Source organism: Fusarium oxysporum, chromosome XII (genome assembly GCF_013085055.1).
Source record: "Fusarium oxysporum Fo47 chromosome XII, complete sequence".
Lineage (NCBI taxonomy): Eukaryota > Fungi > Ascomycota > Sordariomycetes > Hypocreales > Nectriaceae > Fusarium > Fusarium oxysporum.
The window spans coordinates 1856920-1877112 of NC_072851.1; the positions used below are offsets into that span (position 1 = coordinate 1856920).

General features: G+C 47.9%; 9 protein-coding genes across 9 annotated transcripts; 5 read left to right on the forward strand and 4 right to left on the reverse strand.

Moving 5' to 3' along the window:
• Positions 1 to 64: 64 nt before the first annotated feature.
• FOBCDRAFT_266157 (NYN domain-containing protein) lies at positions 65 to 1575 on the forward strand. Its single transcript, XM_059611377.1, has 2 exons — positions 65 to 182; positions 231 to 1575. Exon 2 carries the CDS (start codon positions 250 to 252, stop codon positions 1492 to 1494), a length of 1245 nt encoding a protein of 414 aa, XP_059468225.1. The 5' UTR covers positions 65 to 182; positions 231 to 249; the 3' UTR covers positions 1495 to 1575.
• A 76-nt stretch (positions 1576 to 1651) lies between these two features.
• FOBCDRAFT_246179 (heterokaryon incompatibility protein-domain-containing protein) lies at positions 1652 to 3967 on the reverse strand (the record flags this gene model as incomplete). Its single annotated transcript, XM_059610746.1, has 3 exons — positions 1652 to 3137; positions 3189 to 3773; positions 3819 to 3967. 3 exons carry the CDS (start codon positions 3965 to 3967, stop codon positions 1652 to 1654), a joined length of 2220 nt encoding a protein of 739 aa, XP_059466443.1.
• Positions 3968 to 4379: 412 nt separating this feature from the next.
• On the reverse strand, positions 4380 to 7706 carry FOBCDRAFT_254722 (uncharacterized protein; the record flags this gene model as incomplete). Its single annotated transcript, XM_059611141.1, has 2 exons — positions 4380 to 6048; positions 7679 to 7706. The coding sequence occupies 2 exons, from the start codon at positions 7704 to 7706 to the stop codon at positions 4421 to 4423; spliced, it is 1656 nt and encodes a 551-aa protein (XP_059468226.1). The 3' UTR covers positions 4380 to 4420.
• Positions 7707 to 7869: 163 nt separating this feature from the next.
• Positions 7870 to 10012, forward strand: FOBCDRAFT_209628 (uncharacterized protein; the record flags this gene model as incomplete). The annotated part of the gene is made up of 3 exons (XM_059609273.1): positions 7870 to 8207; positions 8268 to 9730; positions 9927 to 10012. 3 exons carry the CDS (start codon positions 7870 to 7872, stop codon positions 10010 to 10012), a joined length of 1887 nt encoding a protein of 628 aa, XP_059468227.1.
• Positions 10013 to 10081: 69 nt separating this feature from the next.
• FOBCDRAFT_325066 (heterokaryon incompatibility protein-domain-containing protein) lies at positions 10082 to 12241 on the reverse strand (the record flags this gene model as incomplete). The annotated part of the gene is made up of 3 exons (XM_031194024.3): positions 11793 to 12241; positions 11511 to 11745; positions 10082 to 11456 (listed from the first exon to the last, which is right to left on the reverse strand). Exons 1-3 carry the CDS (start codon positions 12211 to 12213, stop codon positions 10082 to 10084), a joined length of 2031 nt encoding a protein of 676 aa, XP_031030645.2. The 5' UTR covers positions 12214 to 12241.
• A 453-nt stretch (positions 12242 to 12694) lies between these two features.
• Positions 12695 to 13359, forward strand: FOBCDRAFT_209630 (uncharacterized protein; the record flags this gene model as incomplete). Its single annotated transcript, XM_059609274.1, has 3 exons — positions 12695 to 12700; positions 12847 to 12886; positions 12941 to 13359. The coding sequence occupies 3 exons, from the start codon at positions 12695 to 12697 to the stop codon at positions 13357 to 13359; spliced, it is 465 nt and encodes a 154-aa protein (XP_059466444.1).
• A 488-nt stretch (positions 13360 to 13847) lies between these two features.
• On the forward strand, positions 13848 to 15055 carry FOBCDRAFT_234663 (glycosyl hydrolase). The gene has a single exon (XM_031194027.3). It carries the CDS (start codon positions 13971 to 13973, stop codon positions 14916 to 14918), a length of 948 nt encoding a protein of 315 aa, XP_031030648.2. The 5' UTR covers positions 13848 to 13970; the 3' UTR covers positions 14919 to 15055.
• A 545-nt stretch (positions 15056 to 15600) lies between these two features.
• On the forward strand, positions 15601 to 16671 carry FOBCDRAFT_234664 (glycosyl hydrolase). Its single transcript, XM_031194028.3, has one exon. The coding sequence runs from the start codon at positions 15635 to 15637 to the stop codon at positions 16634 to 16636; it is 1002 nt and encodes a 333-aa protein (XP_031030649.2). The 5' UTR covers positions 15601 to 15634; the 3' UTR covers positions 16637 to 16671.
• A 2079-nt stretch (positions 16672 to 18750) lies between these two features.
• On the reverse strand, positions 18751 to 20025 carry FOBCDRAFT_150052 (S-adenosyl-L-methionine-dependent methyltransferase; the record flags this gene model as incomplete). The annotated part of the gene is made up of 1 exon (XM_031194030.2): positions 18751 to 20025. One exon carries the CDS (start codon positions 20023 to 20025, stop codon positions 18751 to 18753), a length of 1275 nt encoding a protein of 424 aa, XP_031030651.2.
• Between the last annotated feature and the right edge of the window lie 168 nt (positions 20026 to 20193).

The following is a 20193-nucleotide window of genomic DNA, read 5'->3' on the forward strand; positions in this document are numbered from 1 at the left end:
AACGCGTCGGCCAGAACAACCCCGCTTCTGAGATGGCGTGTCTCAATCCGCTTGGACCCTGTATGAACAGAGGCTCTGGACAGATCAACGAAAGAGCATGGCGAGTATCAGTATCTAGTTCGATTGAACAAGATAAGATACGAGCGGTACATTCAAAAGTGAAATAGCTCTATTTAGACCGAGTGAGTCGCAAGAAATGCGGTTAAAACAGCAAGGGCTGACATTCCTAGATCATCACCACAATATCCAATGAATGACTCTCAGCTTCAAAGCATGGCTTCCATCGCCCCAGCAGCCAAGCTGGCTGTCCTCATCGACGCAGACAACGCAAGCGCCGCAATGATAGCTTTCGTCTTGGCTGAGTTCGCAAAATACGGCACAACATTCGTCAAGCGCGCTTACGGCGACTGGACCAGCAACCGATTGAACGGTTGGAAACCCCAACTCCTCCACAATTCCATCCATCCCATGCAACAGTTTGCATATACCTATGGAAAGAATGCTACAGACTCAGCTATGATCATTGACGCTATGGATTTGCTATACTCTAACAAATTCGATGGTTTCTGTATCGTGTCGAGTGACAGCGACTTTACGCGTCTCGCGTCACGCATTCGTGAGTCGGGATTGATGGTTTATGGGTGTGGAGAGCGGAAGACGCCGAAGCCATTTGTCACTGCGTGTGATAAGTTTATTTACGTTGAGAACCTTGTGCCGAGATCTGGGACTCCATCGATTGAGGTTGACGTTGCTGGACCATCAACTGCGATACCGCTCAATGGGGTATCGTCTAGCGAGAGACCTCCACGTGGCCATGCTTCAATCTCGGCGTTTTCAAAGGGTAAAGGTCTTTTGGTGGACTCGTCTGCTCCTAAAAGGGGATTGACTACTGAGCAACCATCTCCGGGACCTTCAAATCCTGTGCAAATCGCGCGTCTTCCCGAAAGGATCGATTTCCAGAAGGACCGGACTGAACCGCAGGCGAGGTCCAACGGTGAAACATCGGCAGGACCACCCAGTGCGCAGAACATGAAAACCGAAACCTCAGACGCAGCCCCATACATTCCCGCATGGAATACCACAAGCAACGGCAAGCGAAAGAGGCTCGACTCCGAAGCTAACACTCCTGCACCAAACAAACCTCGAGTAACATCTCCCGAACCGGGCGAATTGCAACCTGAGAAGCGACCCGTCGATGATCAAGTCATTGAGTGGCTACGCGAAGCTGTCGAAGCAAGAACCGACGAAGATGGCTGGGCTGGTCTTGCGCCTGTTGGAATGCTCATGAACAGATGGCATCCGGATTTCGATGTTCGGACATATGGATTCAAGAAGTTGCATGAGTTGATGGCGTCAACGGAGCTGTTCGAGTTTATGGATCAACGACCGGGGGAGGGCAAGCCGATTGTCAAGTATGCGAGGTATCTTACTGATAGGGACGATGGGGGTTCGGTTGACTCACGCCCAACGGGGATGGTTTCTTCCGATAGCTGAGCTTTCATTTGTATAAGGTACTCTGTTTGAAGCGGCGAGTCATGGAAATCTAAATAGTAATGAATGTGTGGTCTCTGTAAATCCCTCTCCTGCTATGCACCGCCCCCAACATATCAGGTCTGTAGCAATATACGTGCCTCCTCTCCTTTTACTTACCTCATAAGATATTAATATCACGAGCTCCTCCAAAGGCCTCCGATATTCCCTCTCCAGCCATTAACCCATATACGAAAGCTTCTCCAACAAGGGAAAAGTCCTCCGTCCCCTTGATATTTCGCAGAATGAAAGGCGTCTCGCCACCGTGTAGAATAGCCACTTTGTCACCGATCTGTGCATTCCAGGGCGCCAATCCCATATAACCCCGATAAGTTGTCAACAACGAACGATGCGCACATGCGGCATAGATGCGCTTTATATAACCGCCATACCTTTTCTTGTTGTGGGAAAAATTCATCCACGGATGTTTCAGCAGCTCACGAGTCCCTACGTTAGGCAAAGGCCTAACCTGAAGAAATTGGTTATGCATCACACCCTCAAGCTCCCTTATTTCTCCCTCAAGCGTAGCCGTCTCATATACTCCTCTCGATGCCATATCTGGGAGCTCACGACCCCATCCAGTTCGATCATACCATGTCTCGATGTAAGCCCAGTCATCACTATCAGCTGCTCCTGCGCCCGCATAGTCAGCTATCATCGTTCTCCAGAGGGCATTTGTACGCCCGCCAGTACCACTGCAAGGGCAATCTGGAAGCTCAATCAGGCCAAGAGTCCCCCATTGGACGAGAGTATCAATGCCTTTCCTGGAGACAGGGGGCCTTTCAGTTTCAGGGTGCCATGCGGGACCAAGTTGCCTGACTTCATCAACAATATGCCCCTTGAGACATAGGACCCGAGGGTTAGAATGGTCATTCAGTTCCGCAGTAGTGTTTCCAGATGCGAAATATCGTGGCTGCGATAGGGAGAAATTTACCAACGGCTTAGGGTCCCATCGACTTGGACACTCCCAGTTAGCGACCCAGGAGGGCAGCCTGGATAGCCTCTGCCGAAGAAGCTCTTTTTCATTTCGTAGTTGGTGTTCTCTCGTCATCTCCCCAACGCCATACACCACTCTTGCACGGCCAAGATTGTCCCAGATCTTGGACCATCCTGGTGAGAGTTCTCTCTGCTTGATATAGTGCTCAGCTCTCACAGCTTGCTGGCCCTCCAACGGGCTCCATTCAGAAGATTGTTTGGTCCTATCCCCATTGTCTCGAAAAAGTGACTTTTCCTTGCTCGGTATTCTCTCCCAGCCATCAGGCAGTCTCGCCCACCCCCTTCTGGGAGTCTTGTCTGGCCCGTCGAAGATGAGAGCATGGATGTCATAGTATCTTGACTGTTCTAGGACGCTGTATGCCTTTTGCTGTTGAGTGCCATTATCAACGCCTGACCAGTGTCTTGTGCAGTTCAGCACATGTAGGCTGTTTGTAACTTGTATCATAGTCCTTGCAAAGTCACGATACACCTGCGGTACATCGAGATGATAATCCGGGCTTATCTTAGCAGCGACATCAGGATGTACAATGCCCAAGAACCCGTAAATCCTGTCATGCGCAACCGTGCACTCTAAGATTCTGAACTGGTATAGCACATCCAAAAGTTCGAGTCTTCCAGCTGTCGAGTGCCATTGTTAATGATAGCCAGAAATAAGGTTGTACATCCGATCAGGAAATATGTTTCGATCACTCAGCTTGACACCAAACACCTGAACCTTAGCCTGCGTTATTCGAAGTCGTTTTAGAAGAGATGCCACTGTATCCCACGTGACAACCTCGTCTCCGCATATTATCTGGATGTTCTTTGCCAGCACGACCTCTTGAATGATCCAAGTTCGGCGCCACCAGGGTCGATCAAGAAGCTCACGAACTTCCCCATTTATCTGCTCCTCTATCAATCTGGATCGATTCATCCTGGCGATGGAGCTTTTGCCAGACTTGAAAAATGGAAGTGTCGGTTTGCCGTAGGTTTGGTCAATCTTCCACTGATGCCAGCCAACACTAGCCATTCTATTCTGGATTAATCTCATGCCCAGAATACTGCCATCAGTAGGCTCTCCCAACCATACCAAGACGTTTTGTGCTTGTCCGTAGATCTTCTGCGTAAGGGGAACTTGTGTATTTTTCTCGTCCACGTCAGCTTGATTTATACAGATTGCATCTATCCAAAGCACTCTCTTCTTCCTCTTCCATCGCAATCTGCGGAGCGCGGCAGCTGCATTATCTCCCACAAGGAAATCATGATTACTGAGTGAGATATTGCAGCCGTTACCGGGATCGCCCCACGTGTACGATAGAGCCTCATAAGCGGGGTTGGAAGACAGAATAGCTGGCTCTAGCAAGCATTGTATAGGAGCGTCGTGTTTCAAGGCGGGATGAAGTATCAGCAACCTGATCTGATCATCGGATGATCGCAGAGGCTGATAGGGCGAGGAGTTCATGGTTTGCTGCCTGAAACCATTCAAATTGTCAAGTTATTATGAGTTGCTAGTATCTTATCACCATTCATTTGGGTTCGAATTTGCCAGAGCCTGATTGCTTGGCAGGGGGCTTGAAATGGCGCCCGAAGCGCTGTGGCGTTACGCAGTTCACTAGTGGATACGATTGATTGGTAACGGTCTGCTGCTATACGTTGTTTTCAGCAAGGATCGATCACCTGTCAAAGTCCAGTGCAGTGCAGTGCAGCCTGCTTCCTACCTTGCACCTATGAAATGTCACGAAGAAAGTCTCGTTATTACCATGTGAGCACTTCTGATGTGTCCTCCTCTTAAAAAAGAAAAGGCTGGTTGGTGCACTCGTTCCCGACCTTTGATTTAAAGCGCGCCATTCAGGTTATTAAAAAATTGTCTTCTCGTAAGTAATGGAGTCTTCAAGGTTTCTAGGATCGTCGAGCTTCATCCTGCCAACTCGGCTCTCACTTGATTCACTGGTAACTCAGACTTACCCGTGTCTTGCATCTCGGAAGCTTCTACACTATGTGCCTCTTTCACACCCCCAGACGGCTTAGCATCGCCATCGAGTTCAGCCTTCTGATACCCAGAGTCGCTAGTGTGAGCTATTGCACCAGGCGATCTCTTCGTCTTCTTGCCAATCAAGAACCCGGCTCCAAGACCGAGAAGGATAAGGCCTGCGACACCAACCCCCGCACCTATGCCTGCTTTGGCGCCAGTTGACAGTCCACTATCACTCCCAGAGCCGGATCCTTCTTCACCTCCACTCGATGAACTTCCCCCTTGCTCTGATTCTTTGTCTCGAAGATCTGCCTCATCAGTCGGCGTGCTGGGCTTGCGCTCAGTGGCAGGCTTGGTATGGTTGCCAACGCACTTATACGATCCCTGGACAATGTCATTGAGGAAGTGTTCATCAAACCAAGAACAATCCATAGTCTTGTCACCGGCCAGGTAGAAATCTCCCGTAATGACCTCAAGACCAAAGAACTCAACGTTGGTAAATGGCCCGGTCATGTTGATGTTATCTGCCTTCTTCAGCAAATTGGCCGTAAAGTTGAGAAGGCGGGGGTTATCGTGTATCTGCAGGTCCTTGACATAGTTGAGCCTTGGTATCGAGAAGTCGTTGAGCGCAATATTCTCATCAATGCCAAGCGTGCAGTTTGCCGTCCTGAGACTCGGAAGACTAAGCTCTGAGAAGAAGTTGGAGGTGAAGTTGAGCTTGCCCTTGAACCAATCCACATCATCACCATGTACTTCAGTCAATGATGGTAGGCTGGCGTTGACAAGATCCCTGAAAATACCGCCAGAGTCCCCGCCGCTGGTATGAGTGCCAGGGTCGCTGCGGCCTCCGAGCTTCTTGAGATTTGGTACTGACAGATGCGTATCTCTCCCGTTTTCCTTGACGCGCAAAAGTCCGACTTCGGAGAGAGACAAAGAGATATAGTCAAGGTCCGAGTTACTCTTGATGTCTACCGTATAATTGACAAACTTGAGATCATCCAGGACGACACGCTCTAGTCCACTGTTTCCGAAGATCATGATCTCGCGTTCGACCTTCTCCGCCGATGAGGTAAAGAGTGCTCCCCCGCTGGCTTGAAAGTCGACACCTGAAACGCCAATACTATAAGTATAAGTAACGTTCAAGTACAAATTGCCCGCCGCCGATTGGCTTGCTCCAGAACTGATCTGGAATCCTTTCGGTATGTTGAGCTTTGGATCCGTATTAATCGATACGTCGCCCCATCCCCAGTATGCACCCAGCCCACCGACCGCTCGCAGAGCAGGAAGCGTTATGTTCAAGTCTCCAGGTGTCTTGGTAATCTTTCCTCCGGCGCCGTACATCAACAAGTCGCCGGTGATGTTCTTGAGCGTTGAGCTGTAGAGCGTAACGTAGTCGTCCGGGAAGTCGTTGCTGTACTTGACATCGCCGATGAGAGTCTCGACGCCAGTCATGTTGATGGTTCTCGTAATGTTGATGAGATGGAGATCGCCGGTGTAAGTTGGGCATGATGCCGCGAGGCTCGATACTTGGGTTGCATCGGTAATTGTTGAAGTCTCCTCGTTGGAACAGGCTGGGAATAATTAGGCATGCACAACGCTCCAGGATATGCAACGACATACCAGCAATGACGTTTCTAATATGCCCCGATAGGCACAATGCCAGCCAGAGACGGACCGCAAATTTTAGACAAGCCATTTCTTCCTCTTCGCTGTTGCAGATGCGATAAAAGAATGGGAGCGACGGATGCGTGCGCAATGGGCGAAGGGGTCTTAAGACATGCCCAGTGACGGCGCTTCAATCAGCCTTGGGTGGTTTCAATTAAGCTTAAACAAGACGGTGGCGTTGACTAACGTTAGCCCGTGTGACTCGGTAGCCCCGAGGCTGCACCACACAGAAAACAAAACACTGATTGTCGAAAGCGGCTAAATAAACATCTACACAAGTCGGCTATTCCACAAAGGGTCAACAACTCTAGACCATTGGTCTCAATAAATTGCATGGCTGTATTTATTTACTGAATTAATCTGTCTACGTCGTCCTGTAATGACATGCAACCTGCAAACCTTTCTGGCTGTGGCCGTCTTGGCATAGCACCCCTGCTCAATGAGGCTTTCTGCGATGGCTTCCATTCGGCAGAAATCTTCAGCTCGGACAACGTGGCTGGCTGTAAGATTAAAATTCCACCCTCTAAGGACTTTGAGTGGTTAATATCAGAGGAAGCATCAAATAGCACCAAAAAATCGACAATGATAGTCCAAGTTCTTGCGTCCCTACGCTTTGATGTGGATGTTTTTCATACAAGGTCTTATCCTTGCAGCCACATACATCGTTACATATCTGAGCTTCAATGTTGACTAGGGCTCTGGATCTACCTTCTTGGGGTTTATTACGTCGGCCGCTTCTGTGTTAGTTACAAGTCTTCTGAGACATCACAGGCATTGTCTTCGCACGGATAGGTTCGAAACCTGCTGTTTTATTTCATCGACTTTGTTCCATTACCTATCAGCTTCTTTCAAGTTATGTCCGTTTCATGGTTTTGTCAATCCTTTGTTGACGTGGGATTTAATTAAATCTGCAAGAAGCCATCGCCACCAGTTGCATGTATCATTCAGTAAATATTGCAGGGCTCAACAGCCTGCAGACAGCCCTATTACAATGGAGGTGGAGGTGCTGCAACGTGTACTTGGGTAGGGCCTTGACTGGCCCCCCTTAGCCTGACCAATTAATGAAAAGCACGGGGGGTCAGTCTCTAAGCCCTTCGCAAGTAGTGCAAATTCCAACGCTATGGGTTCCGAAACTCAACGTGGAATCGCCAACAACATGATTTCAGTCTCTTTACTAACCATCTGGGCCTTAACATTTACCAGTAGGAACGAATTTTATCTCAGCTTCTTACAGAAGATAACCATCTTGACGAAACACTGCCAATTCTGGTCCGCGTGCATGCCGGGTCGGTCTGGCGTCACATCAGCACACCATCGATTTCAGGTGAACCAGCGAAATCATGTAACGTGGAGTGGCTCTTGCAGGCAGTTTGCCCTGCGGTTCGCCTGGCCAAAAACTTTGATGTATGTATTTACAGTAACCACTGCGCATTGACTGAACTAAAATCCCATTCCTCCTCTTCCATTCATATCTTCCCTTCTAATTCCGCGTTATAGGTCGTCACATCCAAGGGTTGAGTCATACAATGAGCGGACTGGAGGTTTTTGGCGCGGTAGCAGCCATTCCTACAATTGTTAAACAGTTATCGCAATTTATCAACTCGACCAAGGAAACAATCCAAGCTATCAGAAAAGCGGTTGGGAAATATGAAGAATTGGCCCAGGACCTTGTCAGTATATCAAAGGTTAGACATCCCAGAACAAACGTGCCAAGATGACCTAACGCAATGAGTAAGGTCATTGACTCTGCCGGCGAAACCATAGATCGCGTGGTCAAAGAGATGGTGAAAAATGAAGCGGCAAGTACATCGGAAGAGATCAATTTCGTGTCTTTGATTCAACAGATGGATCGAGATATCAAAACTGCGCAAAGAAAGCTCGAGACCCTGGAGCCCGGATCCAGCTTGAAGGACAGGATGAATTTCGTCATGAGGTACAGGGTTGAGATTGAAGCTGTCATAGGCAAAGTTAGTCAGACAGGAATGTTCCTCAACATCACTCTCGTCAACTTATTGATGCAAGCCATCCTCGAAGAATCATCCAGCAACTCCTTGAAGGTATCATTGTACGTTTCAAAATTGTTTCATATACTTCACTCATCTTTCCACTGACAGCTCAATTACAGAATAAATTCCGGCATTCAAACAAGTTTGAATGAGACTCTTGAGGCCGTTAAAGATGCTGTCAAGGATGTATTGAACAGACCTGCTAGATCGGAGTCTCCGGGTCCTGAAAGCTCTACCGAATACCAGCGTATGGATGGACCTTCGAAAGCAGGGAGCATTAAGTCGACGATATCAGAAAAGAGTTGGTTCAAATCGAGACCCAAGGACTCAAATCAAAGCTTGCGACAACTTGCATTAAAAGTCAGAAACACTTTCACAAGTTCCACTTCAAAGTCTAATCGGTCCCAGAAGCTCGCAGAGAGCGATGACCCTGCGATTTCTCCTGAGCCTGAGTGTATCTCTGCTCCTGGGGATACTCGTATATCTGTTTATCCAACCAACGCGAACGATGGGTCTTCGGATCAAGAAGCTCAATCGCGTGCCACTGAGAATGATGTGCCATTGACTGATATGGACTCATTGATGCAGGATAACACTGCAGATCTTGGAAGTCCACAGGCAGGCTTAGCTGTGCCAGATACTCAGGATCAGTCATCATTCGACAGAGACGAAAATGTGCAAGCATGCTGTTTAGACGATGGAAATTCAAGAGAAACAGATGAACTCGGAACTTCGGCAAACTTCATGGCATCTAATACTTCTGGTTGCATCAATTCTCCCAGGTTAATGGACATCCTGAGGAACAATAGGTCAACAGGCAAGATCTCTCATGCACATGAACCAACCGATGCTGTAAAGCAAAGTTGGCTCGATAATAGGTCGTGGGTTAGTGCTGCTATCGAGAAGGAGATGTCATATAGGGTCCTGGTTTTCCAAAGACCTGATAATTGGATTCAGCTCGCCATACTACCGAGAGATCATGATGAGGCAACTGTCTTGGAAACTCCACTTTTGCAGGAAATGGAGAACACACCGTTGTCGTGCCATTTCGACTATATTGATAGCAACTCAAGAAGCCTAAGGATTTACTTCTTTACGGCAAACGAAGAACGTCTTTCAATTTGCACAGTAACATTTCGTCCGCCCTTCCTTGTTAGGTGGTCGGTCATGAGCTTTCCACATGAAACCGGCGACACGCTACCTCCATTACCAGGAATGGGATTCTTCTGTAGTACAGATGACAGGACCATATCTTATGCGTCAGCCAGTGGATCACTAGTTTCCCTAAGTGAAACAGAGGCTGGTAAATGGATTGTTCAATTCTTCTTTGAGGAGTATCCCGTCCGTCACGGTGACCAGGTGACACAAAGAGTTAGGGTCGTGACACCTGAGAGGGACGAAGGCCCCTGTTTGTATCTTCGAATATATCGCCAAGGCGAATCGACTACTCATCAGTTCGAGGGTGTTGACGATTGGGACCACTTCTTCCATAATTCGGATAAGGTCGAAACCAGCAAGAAAGATATACATTGGCAGGGTTTGACTATCGACAAAACGTCCATTCCATATATACCGATAGATAGTAGGAGTGGTATTATCGGCTTTCTCTGCAGAACTGTTGAAAATGAGGTATATCTGATAGAGGGGCATCCATGGAACAATGAGCAGAAGAAGCCAACCTATATTTGCACGGTCAAACCTGGCTCCAACTTTTCTTTCTCTCGCAATTTTAATGACCTTTTCTTCATATCCGTTGAAGGCGACTTAACAAGGATTAGGGTCGAGGTATCGGAATCGGAATGTATCTCATGCAGCCAACCGAAGAGAGTCTTCCACTCAAGCGGCAACTCACAGCAGCAGCTAGAGGACATTTCATACCCAGGTGTCATTAGAGTATAGTTTAACTACTTTAAATAGCAATCTAGTAATATTATTACACAAGTGTAATAACTGGAAACTTGTCCTGCGCTTCCAGCTCCGGCCTACATCCCAAAGCCTTCTTGTCAATGAACCCAAAACCCAGCCTCTCATACTCCTCTCCCCCATCGACTCTTTTCACCATTACTGCATGATAAGTCTCCTCATCCGGCTCTTTAACCTTCAGTAAGATGAGCGCAAAGAATTCCTTCCCTTCTAAACTCTTCACTATCTTGAGTGCTTCCTGCGGCGCATCATCAGCAGTAAAGTCAAAGTCGAACCGCGAATGAGTCTCATCATGTGCCGTACGGACGGGAGGATTGTTATCATACGCGAACCCTGGCTTTGTAGGATCCCAGTCTTTGACGTCGAGGTACAATCGCTCCATCGGGGCTTGGATTCGCAGTCTTCCACTTGTGACCTCGCCGTAGATATTTTTGCCCTTGAGATCGACATTGACGTCTAAGATTCTAGCAACTTCCTCATAAGGTGCTCTTACCCCGAGGCCAGGGATTCCGTCCATGGATGCCCATGACCAGGATGGTGCTCTGTAATCTGAAACACGCCTGCATCTGAGGCTTTGCCAGAGGAGTCCTTCCAGCAGTTTTGATCGCCAAAGCCCAACGATATACTCGTCGTTAAGGCGTTGGGCAAAGATACTCGCGAGTCCAGAGATGGCAGGAAGTTTATCCGACGCCTTGGTAAGTTTCCGAGGGCCGTATATCCAGAGCAGGCTATACCATGACTGATACAGGCTCGCTTTAGGATCATCGTCTTCTTCTCCTTCATCGTCGGGCTCTTTTTCCTCGTCCTGTCCGTCTGGCATATCATGCACATTCACAAACCTCCAATCAAGAACCGTGCCATCCTCCCCTCTAAATCCCGCACTACACTCAAAGAACATCTGCTGCTTTGTATAAAGCAAGGTTCGACACGGTAACACTCTTTCTTGAAGAGCCCAGCCCCGGTCAGAGAGTGGTTCATCTGGAAGGCTTACATAAGAACTAGCACCAGATTCTTTGTCGATCGGAAGATTAAACGCCATGGCCTGCCCACTGAGCTCTCCGGATTTATACTCGAACGTCTTGTATTCCTTTGGCTTTGTCTCACTGAAGAGTCCTTCTGAGTGATTCTTTGCTTTTGAGGCGGCAACGGTTAGGTAGGAATTAGCATAGATGGACAGCATCTTTGCTGATTCGCGCTCCCAGTCGTCATAGTCGCCTTGACAGATGCAGATGCTGTCTATCCAGAGATATCTCACACCTAGTTCTCGTGCTAGTTTTATTACATCTTGGTGCGTTTGCGACAGATCGGAGATGGTGATTTGACGTTTGCGCTCTTCGAGGGTTGCTTTGGTGGTAGTAAACTGCGGCTCTTTGCCCCAACAGTAGCTGCAGAATGAATGTCAGTGAGTGTCACCTATGGAATCCTCTTGGGAGAAACACCTCAGAGATATATATTTTCCACGTTCCTGTCCGTATGTTTCTCTGAGCTTCGCATATGGGCTGTTGATATCATCACCCACGTCAACGACTCGACCTGGCAACAGCGTGTCTCCGGGGCTGCACTTGGGATGCTCGTTGCATTCAGTAACCCAGTCATGAGCCCTTGTTATCGCCTTCGCAGTTCCGCCATACTGCTCAACGGGTCGTCCACGAATGAGCTGAGCCAAAGGATTACCTAGAAACATCAGCACCGGTACCTCTGAATGGAATATCCGATCTCACCATTGTCTACACAAAGCCCAATGGCCGCCACAAGCCGTACATTCCTTTTATACGTGTCATCCGTCGTACTCATAACCCAAAACCCATCCCTTCCAACTTCTCTTTTGACAACCCACATCTCCCATAGCGGCCAACCGTACTTTGTTATCGTTCCCGCTTCCCACTTGGGTTTAAGTTCTTTGAGTTCCGCCTCGCATAATTCGACCTGAGTAAGTATCAGTGAGCAAATACCGCAGCTTTCATTGTCCGCTGCATTTCTCAGAGCTTCCAGACTCTGATGATGTAGGTAGCCTCGGCTATCTTCAGGCCAGTGGTGAAAGTCTTGGAGATATGGATATCCGCTGCTGGATGGCCATGAGTCTGGTGGGGCTGTGGGTAAGTTATTCCACGGTATTTCTCTGCAGAGATCGCATGAACCCATTTTGTTGTACTGTTGAAGTTGAAGTTGCGGTTCATGCTTTTTAATAGGCAACAGCGTGAGGTTCAAATGTCAGACATAAGCGTTGATGCCTGAGGCACCAGCTGACAATCCCTGCTTGATCACTTTGCTGGTCTTCCATCATCCATAAGTTATCTGGACAAGGCAACAACAATATATATATTGAAGAACAGATGGAATAATATCTTGTTTCGCTAGATTTCGGAACAAATATAATATTCTTATCTCTTATTAGTAGTAATTTACCATTTTCCTATTGTTTATCTGGTCTAGCTGTGCTGTACTGCTCATTCAAGAAAACGGTTCGAGCAGTCTCAGTATTGGCTATATATATGATGAGAGAATAAGCTCAGATACATACTGAATTGAAATCCCACTTTTAGACTTTTCATCCTCTATTTGTATCTTATCATTGACGTAAGTCCTACTACCCCATTCCTGACCCAAGAAGAACGAATGAATTATGAAGGTGCGTTTTAGAACCCCCACTTCTGACTTATGAAAGATAAGTCCAATTGAGAAGTGTATAAAAGTACCAATCGCCTGTTTGAAAGCTATTGTCTTGTGGTATACACATTCATAACAAAATAGTCCCTTTCTCTACTTACCATAAAGTCTCAAGGTTATCTGCAAACAGAATCAGCGTGGGATAACAGTGAGCTACCCTATACATGCCTGTTATTAAGGAGGCAAAGCTGACATATCCTAGTGTCTTCATCTGAGATTGAAGCTATCACTTCTGTTCTGCACGCCTACGGAACTGCTCTGAAAGAGCGAAATGTCAAAGAAACAGTTGCACTCTACACTAGCGATGGAGTAATAATGCCTCCCCACTTTAGCGCCAGCGCAGGATCGCAAGCTCTCATTAAGACCTATGAGCGGATCTTCAATAGCATCCAACTGACAATCACCTTTGATATCGATGAAATTGTCTTGATGTCGCCAGACTGGGCTTTCGCAAGAACAACAGCAGAGGGCACAAAGACCATGCTGCAGACCCAAACATCAGAACCTCATTCCAACCAAGAGCTGTTTATTATGAAGAAGGAGGATGGAAGCTGGAAGATTGCGCGATATGCCTTTTCCACTATGAAGCCGCTTGTACAGGATGGAATTCGACGTAGCTAAGCGAGATGTTCACCAGTTGGAGGGATAGTGATAATCTGATCGGAAGTCCTCAATAAAGATGGTATCGCCGTCTACTTCATTACCGCAAATGTTTCCGATAACCAAGATACTTAGAAATTATCTCCGGGAATGACAAGGCTTGAGAGGATCCGCAGTTGATTCCCCTATCCCGTTTCATCCCATTCTTGGCAGTCTCAGAGTCATCCGCGTATTCATCCCTGCATCACATCCCCAAAATACAAGAAATCGGGAATTTAAGTTTGCCGATACATAAACACTCTTAAGAATACGAGATGTAACAATAGGCGTATTTTCTCGCGTCATTTACCAGCGGTGAACCATCAATCAGCCCATGCCTTGAACTCTCAACTACCGGTTGAGCGTGCCCAATTCGGACCGGACCGAGAAGCTCCGCTGAATAATTCTTCCGTGGAGCGCTTACACCGATGGAACTATATTCCCCGAAGCTTTTGGTCCGTCCTGTTTCAGCGCCCGCTGAAACTATTAAGGACCTACACCGAATGCCGAGGAAGCCGCAACTATAAGATCACCAAAATGTCTTTTGTTTCAAGCACGATGATCTCCAACATACCTCCAAAACTCTTTCGACAATGTGGAAACTCCTCGTCAGCGGCTTTGTTGCCGTCGCGTCCCTCAGCGGCGTGAACGCTGCTTATCCTAACCCTGGTCCCGTCACCGGCGATACTCGTGTTCACGATCCTACGGTTGTCAAGACTCCCAGCGGTGGATACTTGTTGGCTCACACGGGTGATAACGTTTCGCTCAAGACATCTTCTGATCGAACGGCTTGGAAGGATGCAGGTGCTGTTTTCCCCAACGGTGCGCCTTGGACTACACAATATACCAAGGGCGACAAGAACCTCTGGGCCCCCGATATTTCTTACCACAATGGCCAGTACTATCTGTACTACTCCGCCTCTTCCTTCGGCCAGCGCACCTCTGCCATCTTCCTCGCTACCAGCAAGACCGGTGCATCCGGCTCATGGACCAACCAAGGCGTCGTCGTCGAGTCCAACAACAACAACGACTACAACGCCATCGACGGCAATCTCTTCGTCGACTCGGACGGAAAATGGTGGCTCTCTTTCGGCTCCTTCTGGTCCGGCATCAAGCTCATCCAACTCGACCCCAAGACCGGCAAGCGCACCGGATCAAGCATGTACTCCCTCGCCAAGCGCGACGCCTCCGTCGAAGGCGCCGTCGAGGCACCCTTCATCACCAAGCGCGGAAGCACTTACTACCTCTGGGTGTCGTTCGACAAGTGCTGTCAAGGCGCTGCTAGCACGTACCGGGTCATGGTTGGACGGTCGAACAGCATTACTGGCCCTTATGTTGATAAGGCTGGTAAGCAGATGATGTCTGGTGGAGGAACGGAGATTATGGCTAGTCATGGGTCTATTCATGGACCGGGACATAATGCTGTTTTCACTGATAATGATGCGGATGTTCTTGTTTATCATTATTATAACAATGCTGGTACGGCGCTTTTGGGTATCAACTTGCTCAGATATGACAATGGCTGGCCTGTTGCTTACTAGAGAACCGGAATGGGGATGGTTGGCCTGTTGGGGCGATGAGCTGGAATCTATTGTCTGTACATGAATTGCATCTGTAAATATTTCAACTTCTATATATACTGCATGGCTGTCTGCCGCGAATAACACATGAATCTGCAGTAAGTAAACGTCTCTTATGACAGTGCATGGACCCTTGTGTCAATCATGGTGAGTATACGATGAAGCACCAGTCGCATTGGAATACAGATGTCATGGCTCCAAGCCTCTAAGTGACTATGCCATAGGCGGCCCTCTAGCAAGTTCCTGAACCCTTCACCGGAGTCCGGTTCAACACTAGGGATGAACAGGAACCAAGCCGAGGGATCGTCCCACCGCGTGACCAAAACGTGGTTTAGTCGCCCCACGATCTCGGCAGGTAGCATTGGAGGTTCATACGAGGCCAGCTAATTACCCAATGACTCGAGCGCTTAATCACCCCGCAACGCCGATCCCCCAGAGTCAATGCGGGGGAAACATCCTGACTTTGCGCACGAATAGAATTACAGGAAGGATTCACTTACGCCATGGAGCAGAATGTTCGGTCCGTGACGGGCCGGAGAAATGGTAATAGAGCAATTACAGGAAATGGTGACGCTTGGCGATCTTGGTGATGATATATAGACCGTGTAAGTCGCCATTCGTCGCGATGGAATGAACCGCGAAACAGACCTCACAAACCTGTGTTCAGATATCCCATCATGCGTCTTCTATCATTCCCCAGCCATCTCCTCGTGGCTTTCCTAACCCTTAAAGAGGCCTCATCTCTCGCCCTCACAAAACGCGACAGCCCTGTCCTTCCTGGTCTCTGGGCCGACCCCAACATTGCCATCGTCAACAAGACATACTACATCTTCCCAACCACCGACGGCTTCGAAGGCTGGGGCGGCAACGTCTTCTACTGGTGGAAATCATCAGATCTCGTATCATGGACAAAGAGCGAGAAGCCATTCCTTACCCTCGATGGTGCGAATGGTAACGTGCCCTGGGCTACTGGCAATGCCTGGGCTCCCGCTTTCGCAGCGCGTGGTGGGAAGTACTACTTCTATCACAGTGGGAATAATCCCTCTGTGAAGGATGGGCATAAAAGTATCGGTGCGGCGGTGGCTGATCATCCTGAGGGGCCTTGGAAAGCGCAGGATAAGCCGATGATCAAGGGAACTTCTGATGAGGAGATTGTCAGCAATCAGGCGATTGATCCAGCTGCTTTCAAGGACCCTGAGACTGGGAAGTGGTATATTTATTGGGGAAATGGTGTCCCCATTGTCGCAGAGTTGAACGACGACATGGTCTCTCTCAAAGCAGGGTGGCACAAAATCTCAGGCCTCGAGAACTTCCGCGAAGGTCTTTTCGTCAACTATCGCGATGGAACGTATCATCTGACATACTCTATCGACGACACTGGTTCAGAGAACTATCGCGTTGGGTATGCTACGGCAGATAACCCCATTGGGCCCTGGACATATCGCGGTGTTATTCTCGAGAAGGATGAATCGAAGGGCATTCTTGCTACGGGACATAATTCCATTATCAACATTCCTGGAACGGATGAGTGGTACATCGCGTACCATCGATTCCATATTCCAGATGGAAATGGTTACAATAGGGAGACTACGATTGATAAGGTACCTATTGATAAGGATACGGGATTGTTTGGAAAGGTTACGCCGACTTTGCAGAGCGTTGAGCCTAGACCTTTGTAGGTGGAATAGCTGACAATTCATTGAGTTTCGCATTATATTGCTTCAGTAGATGGTGGAAATCCCCTGTGACATGACTGCACTACCTAGTCATTTGGACCTTTATTTCTCATATCGCCAAAGTCCTTGTTGCCTCTCACCATAGAAAGAATTGATCTTCCTCAAAGGTCTGATTATCCGTCACCGTCAGAGCCATTCGGACCTCCAACCACGTGAACTCGTCAATCCCAATCCCGACTTGCTTAGCATGAGTAAGAGTCTTGTCCCTCATCTAGCCATGTCTCGCCAGATCGATCCTGTTCATTACTTGAATCCTCCGTCAATCTCACCAATAGTGCTTGGAAAAGAGAGCGTACGTTCTGTCAATGACTGTATCCAATTCGACCTAATTGCGGGACCTTCCAACGAGGAGGCTACAAAACTTAGGATGACGTACAAACTGATAGGAAGACTTAGGTAAATTCAGCAGAGACTTAGTAGACCTTTAGACTAACTATCTTTTGGCACCTTGGTTAAATATCAGACGGTTTCTTTCTTAAGAGAGAAAAAGGCGCCTGGCTAAAGACGCATAGGATGCTGATACCATGGGACAGAATCTGATTGACAACCTTCAAAAACCATTCCCAGGCGCCCCTCAACAGGCTCAACAAATATATCATTTCAGACTAGGTAATCTCGCAAAAGAGCCGCCGCGCCTTTACGCCACTCTCATATCAAGTACTCGGGACGGAACTTCCTATCGCCGATCCAACTACTCCCAAAAACAGGTTCTACGAGGTGGTGATTCATATATAGCAACATATACCAGCGAACAGAAAGGCTTGCGAGCTGTAGTGCGAACAAAGCTTGGCCGAATGTTGACGACGATGATGGCATACCTTGAGGGAAAACACGACGGTATTATATAGTTTATCACTTTGGGAGAACTTTGAAGAGTTTAGGATAGTTTAGGATAATATAATATGAGCTTAGGATGCCCTTTGAGTAGTTCAGTGTCGCCCCTGCCTCAAGGCCCCAAGTCTGTTCACAGAATGAGGCACGTTATACATTAGGACAGACACCTATGGGGAAAATAGTACATTGTGACTCTCGTTGGAGTAGATGATGGGAAATATGTTAATAAAGCCGGGGCATCTGACCTCCTAAGGGAAACACTACTAAACGACTTTCCACAATCCCTCAAACACTTATCTTCCTGGAGCGCAAGATGAGACCATATAGTCCGAGCGCTTTTATGTCCAGGGGCTCACTGGATGTCATGATTTTGTCAGAAGTGTACCAGTGGAATGTACAGGGAAAGTCACTTACAAGAGGCATGGCAAGTACGTCTTGTCCCTTAACACTGAACATTGGACTGGCAACAAGCGGTGTGGATAACACCAGTGCCACTAGCAACGGCGCAGAACTTTGGATGCGATGCAGGGCACTGGTTGTTGGCGGGAGTCTCGATGCACTGCTGCTGAGCTGCGGCGACAGAGGCCATGGCGAAGATAGCGAGGATGGTGTTGATGTTGAATTACATTTTGAAAAAGAGTCTTGGAGTAGATTTAAGTGTTTGGTTATTGGATAGTGATGAAGACGGTCAGAAGCAAGTCATGTAAGACGACAAAGTCAGAGCTTTTATACCTTAGAATGAGTTGCCATCAGATCATCTGAGTGTGATTATCTCGATGTTACTTGCCATATTAATCTGCATATCTCTAGAGTCAAACGACTGACGTACAGAACAGGTAGACTTGACCGTTCAATTGTGGCCTACCCCTCACTGAGAACCTGACTTTTATTCCCGGCGTTACATTGCATCCCGTATCGAAATCTGTATCCAGCGGGAAAAACCGTCGGCAGTAGTATTTATGCCAGGGCAAAGAATACAGGGACCATGATACAGCGGATATGTTCTTTCCCGGTGGCTGTATTAGCCTGATACTGGCTATTTCATCAAACACAACATAAATCCCGTCGGTGTTTTCAAGAAGGGTATTTGGCTGTAACGTTGGCCTTGATTTTGCATATACTCGCTGCGCCTCCTTCCTTATTTGGGCGCTGATTGACACTCTAATGCTTGTAGCTTAATTCATGTATATAGTGAACCTCGTTTAGTAAACGAAGTTGTGGATCTATTGACCAAGATACGCCTCGACGAGACCCATTGTACTCGTACTATTCCTGTGAACCTTGACAACACTGAACCTAGAATCAGCTTCTTTGAGCAAATTTTCAAAATCGCCCCTAGTTCGTTCCTTCGACCCAGCGACCACGAACATACACATATCGCACTGCCGCGATAAATGTTCCTGATACTTTGAAACCTCATTCAGCTCTGGCAAGACTTCCTCGTTGATAAGAAGAGGAGTTCCAGGTTTGCACTTTTCAAGTGCGGGGACAAGAGCTCGAAGGATCTTAATGCAGTCTTCATCCCTCCAGTTATGAAGGCACTGACGCATGAAAAAGGCGCTTGCATCGGTGATGGGCTGATCCTTGAAGAAATCGTGTTGCATGAAAGAGACTCGATCTGCAATCTCAGATGGTAACTTTGCTTTTCCATCATCGAGAGCTTCAATGCTAACGTCTTGAACGACAAAGGTCAGATCGGGGAATACGGCTGCCAGGTCCATAGAAACATGTCCGCTTGCACCACCGACATCGACAACCTTTCCAGGAGCCTCGAGCTTGCCCCACTGGAATCCATCGCGAAGTGCAGAGATTGAGCGATCCATTTGGGTCAACGCAGCCATAGCCTTTGCGAAGTTGAGCCCCTTCTCAGGGTTCTCGGCGTAGAATTGATACGGCGGCTTGCCATGACGCGTACAAAACGGCGAATCGGCCTCGGCAGATCCGTTCAGATCATTTTGGACGAATTTAGCAGAGTCAGAGGCTGCTTTGAACATTTCGTCGAATTGCATCCACAGAATAGCTTCCATGTCGCTGTCCCGTGCGATGAGAGCAGAGCTTGCGGTGTGAGTGAATATATCTGGCTCGACTTCCTCAAAGACGCGTTGGGTTGCAAGATGCTTGATCACTCTGCGACAGCGATCCTTGTCGATGCCAGCTTTGGAAGCTAGGTCGGCAATACTGATCTTGCCGCCAAGAGGAACATGTCTGAAGATCTTGAAGTGAAGTGCAACTTGGTATGCTGCAAGAGTATAGTGCGACATGAAGAAGGAGCGGTATTCATTTGCTGGGCCGTTGACTAGACGGAGGAGGTCTTGTGCTGCATCGTTGAGCTGGATCCTGACGGAATGTGTATCGGTATCACCCTGAATAGCCTTGCTGTCTTGATCGAAGGACGGTTCTTGCTGTTTGGTGTACTGCAAGTGTTTCACGATAGTCTCGGTGGCCTTCTGGACAGTCTGTGCTAACCGTAAGAGGTTTGAGTGTTTTGTCGAACCCATTTTCAAAGACTAATCGTAGGATACTAGGTAATTTCTAAGATATGGTACAAGGGGCAATTCAATCATAGAGCAGTCCGATAGATTCTTTTTTCGTGCCAAGTCTCCCATAGCCATATATACCTTTTCAACAACCTAGTATCTTCACTCCTCGTTATACTTCTGAAAGAT

Excerpts from the sequence above, each read along its gene's own strand:
- FOBCDRAFT_266157 (XM_059611377.1), top strand. The coding sequence starts at position 250 with ATGAATGACTCTCAGCTTCAAAGCATGGCTTCCATCGCCCCAGCAGCC.
- FOBCDRAFT_234663 (XM_031194027.3), top strand. The coding sequence starts at position 13,971 with ATGTGGAAACTCCTCGTCAGCGGCTTTGTTGCCGTCGCGTCCCTCAGC.
- FOBCDRAFT_234664 (XM_031194028.3), top strand. The coding sequence starts at position 15,635 with ATGCGTCTTCTATCATTCCCCAGCCATCTCCTCGTGGCTTTCCTAACC.